This window comes from Pistacia vera, unplaced genomic scaffold (assembly GCF_008641045.1).
Source record: "Pistacia vera cultivar Batoury unplaced genomic scaffold, PisVer_v2 Contig117, whole genome shotgun sequence".
Taxonomy (NCBI): Eukaryota; Viridiplantae; Streptophyta; class Magnoliopsida; order Sapindales; family Anacardiaceae; genus Pistacia; species Pistacia vera.
In genome coordinates, this window is record NW_022195215.1 from 1,605,321 (window position 1) to 1,611,343 (window position 6,023).

The window sequence follows — 6,023 nt, forward strand, 5'->3', positions numbered from 1 at the left end:
GTGAATGATTTTCCAGTGGCCTTGTCACGTTTCTGACAACTTAGTCAATTGACCCTTTATAGAAGACTAAAGTAAAATTCATGTTTTATGCAAAAACCTCATTGCTTTGTAGTCATCTCTCTTTGGTGACAATATATAACCAACACTGTTGAATTAGCAGATGCAAACTTCTTGGATTCTTTGAAGAAACGGGTTGATCCATAGTCAAGAAGGACCCTATTTATCATAAGTTGAAGACTATAGCTATCTCAATAAACCTGCTACACAACTTCTGTTGCAATGTCTTTGTTGTCAAGATTACGTTGTCTCATATATCAGTATTATTTACCAATCTCAGGGAGCTTGGTGTTGCTTGTGCAGGTACACATACTTGTGGATAATCTGGATATTGCAAATACAAACTCTGTTAATTTGAGGGCTGCATTGTCTGCTGCTCTTCTTCTCTTGCCCTCCAAGTTCACACAGGTTTGCTTACATCTTACTGCTCATTCATTTTAGAGTTGCTAGAGTTATGATAGGTCTTTTATTGTGCAGGAAGATCTGTTTGCCAAAATATGTAGCCTTTCATATATGGGAGATTTGCGTATGCTTTTTGCAGAGGACAAAAACAAGGTACAGCTTGATCACACCTATATAAAATATTGAGAAAATTGATTTGTGGCTTTCAATAGCTTTGATGTGCATAGTTCATGGTTGACGCTCTCATGTTGTGAATTTTAAGAAAGAGTCCCTCTCTTCTTCCCTCTGTTTCACTCATCAATATATTACAGTTATGTTAATAATAAGAGTTATACAAAAGTGAACAAGCATTTCTCTTGTTCCCTGAACGTTTCTGGTTTTCATGTATAAAATTTGCCTCAGGTGAAAAAGATTGTGCAAGGACATTTTGATTTATTCCACTCAATGTATAAGCCATTTCTTCAAGAATACAAGGCCAAAGACTTCTTGAGAGTCTCATCATCTGGAACTGACCAAGCAAATATATCACAGGTTTGTAAAATTTGAATCAGTACCCAAATACTTGATTATGTATTGGCCTCATACCAAATATGACATATATATGTACAATTTAGCATAACGTCTATTTACTCTTGTTACTTTGAATCAATTGTTGATAAGGGCACTGTTTTGCATCTAACTTGGTTTTTATTTTTATTTTTTTAAATTATGATTTCTCCATTTTCAGTTCAATGTTCCATTGTTTACTACATATTTTGTTCTGGTGAAAGTAAATTATTTTTTCATGATAAATTTAAGAAAAACAGTTTTAAAAACTTGTTTTGTTAAGGAAACTGTTGTTTGAACAGCGTTGTTCTCGTCATCTTATGCTTCAAAGCGCCAAGTTCTTATATGTGTCTGTTGCTTGAATCAGGATTGTGGCTTGCCAGTCACTTGCTCCCTTGTGTCTTTTCTTCCACCAACAATTAGAAGTCAAATGGGGATGAAGCTTGGAGAGAAGAAGAGAATAAATGAATATGGTATGAACTTCAGCTGTTATCCACAGATTAATAGCAAATATTATTTTCTGAGGCAGTGTACAAATTAAAACTGATTCTGCATCCAATTTTCTGTAAGAGAACATGTGATCGAAAATTTTCATTAGACCTTCTATACTTAATCCTGGATACTTGAATGATTACATAAAATAACATTTTGCAGGTCGAGCTATAAATGAAGTCATAATCGGTTCAAGAGAAGAGGCAGCTAAATGCATACAGAAGGTTCTGCGACGAACCGTGATGGTTTCAAGTGCAAGACAGGCAGTGTCTGGTCTACTTGCTGTTGGTGGCATCAATGCTACTAGATATCTTGCTAACAAAATGCAGAAAGCTTGGACATCCTGGACATAAAACTACCCATTTCTCTTTCTCAATTTTCATGAGATTTGGTCAGGTAGATTATAACTTTCAACATGAGAATGCATTATCTTTACCGCAAGCTGCCCTGCCCTGACTGTAAGTTATAAATTTTGCAGATCAACCAGTTTTATACTTCCATTTCGTAGTTGGTTGTTCGTTTGTTAAGGTAATTTTGGGGGCAAGCAAGCCACTCCCTTTGTAATGAACAAATATCAAAAAGAAAAAAGAAAACACCATTTAAGATACTTTGAATGGGAACAAAAATAACCAAACAAACAGTAGCATTATCCAGTACAAACTTTATTAACATGAATCCAGTCATAACATAGGGAGAAGCATATCTTCCCTTGAGGTTTCATGAAATTATTCAACACACCCATAAGTTTCAGAAAATAATAAATACTCCCACCGTAACTGTCCATGACACAAATAAAAATAAAAACATCACAATAAGCAGGAATCGGAATTGAAACGTCTTGCACTTACGCAAGACTTTTGACAGAATCTCTTGACAGAATCTCCAGAATGCTGCAAAATAAATAAATAAATAAATAAAAATACAAGTTACAGATTGAGTAAAAATGTCAGAGCTAAGTATTATATTGTTATCAAGAAAATTCTTGGTAAAATTATATTCCGCAAACGGGTTTCAAAAATCCAAATATCTTTCTTTAAAAATCTTCCTACAGGATACCTGAAAACTGACTGGTATAATAGGCATAATCAGACCTTGTTGACATTCAACATCAAATACGAATCACAAAATAAAAGATATAAATTGGAATAGTTTACACAGTTTATAGGAAGGATTTATACATTAAATATCATAATAAATGATCACACTTCACTGATCCATGTAGTATAGTTTACACAGTTTGAATTAAAAAGGTAGCAGAAACAATGCACATGGAATTGGACACTACAACAACAAAGCATGAATCCCAAAATTATAAAAATATATTTGTAGCTTATAGTGGATGCCAAGAATACAGCATATCCTTGAATTCGGTAATGATTATAAGCTATTTGGGAAATAGAAATAATCAATTTTTTCTTGAAGGGTATGTTCCATCAATAACATTATAAGCTAGCTCATATATATAAACAATTTACTAGGCTTTATAACAATGAAAATAGGAGAGATTTTTACACATACCTGATCACTTATTGGTCCCGGATGATGATAGGAACTGCAGGGTCAAGAATTAGAAATAAATTAATTTTTTCTTGAAGGGTATTCCAACAATAACATTATAAGCTAGCTTATATAAACCATTTACCAGGCTTTATAACAATGAAAATAAGAGAGAGTTTTACACATACCTGATCTCGATGATGAAGCAATTTCAGGGTCAAGATGAATGTTCTGGACATGATCAATGTTTGACCAATTCCTTCTGCAGCTGTCACTCAGGGTAGGAGATTTTTGTATCTTCAATTCTTTAAGGGCAGTGAGTTTCTCCATCCCGTGTGGCAGAGATGACAATTCTGAGCAACTTACAATCTCAAGTTTTTGAAGTGATGTGAGATTTGTAAGCCATGGTGGCAGCGTTGTGAGACTGGAACATGAATCAATCCGCATGTACTCTAAAGTGTTGGCAGACGTTTGAAGAATCAATTGGGGTAAATCTACTGTTTTTTGTAGTTCATAAATCATGACTACTTTAAGGTTCAGGCGGCGGTCTTCTTCTTGCAAGTCCATCTTCAGATTAAGGTTTGAACAACTGTGTATCACAAGCTTCTCCAATCTCTCTAGATATGTTATATCAGCTGGCAACGAATATAAGCTATCACAACCTTGCAAAATCAATGTTCGGAGGTTGGTAAGACTTTGCATCTTTCCTGACAAATTTTCAAGATGGTGACAGTCATACAAGTGCAGATATCGGAGAGAGGGCAAATATTCAAGTTCATATCCCAGTAGACTCCTCGCATTTGTGGTTATTTCCAAATATCTGAGGTTGATCATTTGTTGCATATTTCTAGGAAACCTCTTAAGACTTGAGCAACCAAGAAGTATTAAGGTTTGCAAACTCTTAAGTTTACAAATTGCCTCCGAGAGTTCCACCATAATTAAATTCCAAGATAAGTCAAGATATCTCAATTGTTCCAATGACCCGACAGAATCCGGTAGCACTTCAAATTGTAAACCACTTAAGCATAATAGGCGGATCTGCTTAAACTTCGATGTCCAGCTATTAACGAAGGATTCAGTAACAGGCTGAAACGGAGAACTTTTCATGATGATTGCCAACAAGGATGGTGAAATATTTGACAATTCTATATCACCGTCTTCAATTCCATAAAATGACAAATATTGAGCCTTTATTTTAGAATTCATAGCTCTGAGATCCACCCTTTGGCAATAATTTTCTGCCTCATTTAGCACAAAAGAATGCATAAATGTGTGCATTTTAAATGTATAATAATAACCATGATTTACCACATCTTGAAAGAAATCCGTAAGAAATAATTCCTTCAAATATCCCTCCCCGATATCTTCCAACTCATCGTTATTATCATCAAATTGAAGAAAATCTTGCGCCATCCAATGACGGATCAGATAATGACTGTTAAAACAAAAACCCTTTGGAAATAAGGAACAATGCTTCAAGCATATTTGCAAACGAGATGGCAAACTCTTATAGCTTAATTTCAACATGGGTAGGATGTTTTCATTCTTTTGGATTTGCCTCCAGAAGTCATTATCTTTAATTAGCAACCAATTACCCGGATCTGTGTATTGATATAGGGTTCGTAAAATTCTCACTACTAAAGGAATCCCATCACATTTTTTCACAATTTTAATGAGGTCTTGACGTTCATTGTTTTCTCGATCTCCAAATTCATATTTCAAAAACAACGACATACTATCCTTATCGGAAAGACGTTTTAAAACATGAGTGTCAGTGGTGCCCATATAGTTTGCAATTTGGTTGGTAATAACCAAAATTTTACTTTCATCGGCTTGCTCCTCCAGTACTTTCTTGAAGTACGTCATATTATACTGATCCATATACGAGACGTTGTCCAAAACAACCAAAATTTTCTTCCCAGACAATGCTTCTGGCAAGAGGGATTCCAAGTGACCCGATGTTAATTTATCAGGATTTTGATTGGTTGCAAAATTATAAGTGCGTTGCATCAAGATATTTATATCAAAGGTCGCAGGTCCACATGTCCACATTTTGAGATCAAAGTGATCATCTATCCTTTTGTCATTATATACCAGTTTGGCTAAGGTGGTTTTTCCTATACCTCCCTTCCCAACTATAGCAGTCACAGATGAGTCACTGTCTTGTCTCAGCAAAGACTCTATAACCTCTTCCTTATCAGCGTCTCTTCCGACAACTTCGGAAGGATCCACGAAGGTATCACTGTTGCTTACTACCCAGTCCATCGGATAAACCCACCTAATGTCAGGTGCATCCTGATCACCGTCACGCATAATAGTAGCTGCCATTGCATCTAACCGTCTTCTAATCCCCTTGATCTTAAGATAATATATGAAGCTCAAAATGAATTTGCATACCTGGGGTCTGTCACTTGCCAATTTATGCAACATATCCGCAGCAGTATTCAACAACTTTGAAGAGTCTGCCAGTCTATTCTGTGCTAGCTGTGTCTCGGCATCCAAGAGTGCGTCTTTGATGTTGGACACCGTTTCTCCGAGCTTCATTATTTCTTTTGGAAGATTCCTCAAAAACCATGTTTTTGGGGAATCAAGGTTCGTTATCGTCTCCAAAATATTTGTTGCAATACTGGACGGTAGTGAGTCTGCCATGTTTCTTTGAGTGGAAGGAAGAAAAACAGGGTACAATATTGGGTAATGAATTAGCTGAGGAGTACAACGTGAGAAATGATGTTTTTGACTTCGTACGAGTTGTTAATATCGAAGTGCTAATCTCATAATTATCTTTGGTATAATTAAATAACAAAAATCTTTTTATAGATATAATAATAAAAGAAATCTCCTGATTATCAATTTTTTATTAGTTTAAATAAATGATTGAGAAGAAGGTAAATATTTATTAACTGATCGTGGCATTTGGATTATATATTATTTTATTATAAATATATATTATATTAACGAAAAAAAAATAACCTCGAAGATTATTGAAAATTTTTAAAGAATATGTTTGGTTGGTTTGAATAAATTGGTGA

At 35.0% G+C, this 6,023-nt stretch overlaps 2 protein-coding genes across 2 annotated transcripts; one reads left to right on the forward strand and one right to left on the reverse strand.

The window, feature by feature from the left end:
- Window positions 1-279: 279 nt before the first annotated feature.
- Window positions 280-1,850, forward strand: LOC116106471 (phosphatidate cytidylyltransferase, mitochondrial-like). Its single transcript, XM_031392840.1, has 5 exons — window positions 280-465; window positions 535-612; window positions 862-990; window positions 1,373-1,478; window positions 1,660-1,850. Exons 1-5 carry the CDS (start codon window positions 280-282, stop codon window positions 1,848-1,850), a joined length of 690 nt encoding a protein of 229 aa, XP_031248700.1.
- An 875-nt stretch (window positions 1,851-2,725) lies between these two features.
- LOC116106482 (putative disease resistance protein RGA3) lies at window positions 2,726-5,643 on the reverse strand. The gene is made up of 2 exons (XM_031392850.1): window positions 3,183-5,643; window positions 2,726-2,778 (listed from the first exon to the last, which is right to left on the reverse strand). Exons 1-2 carry the CDS (start codon window positions 5,641-5,643, stop codon window positions 2,726-2,728), a joined length of 2,514 nt encoding a protein of 837 aa, XP_031248710.1.
- Window positions 5,644-6,023: the final 380 nt, after the last annotated feature.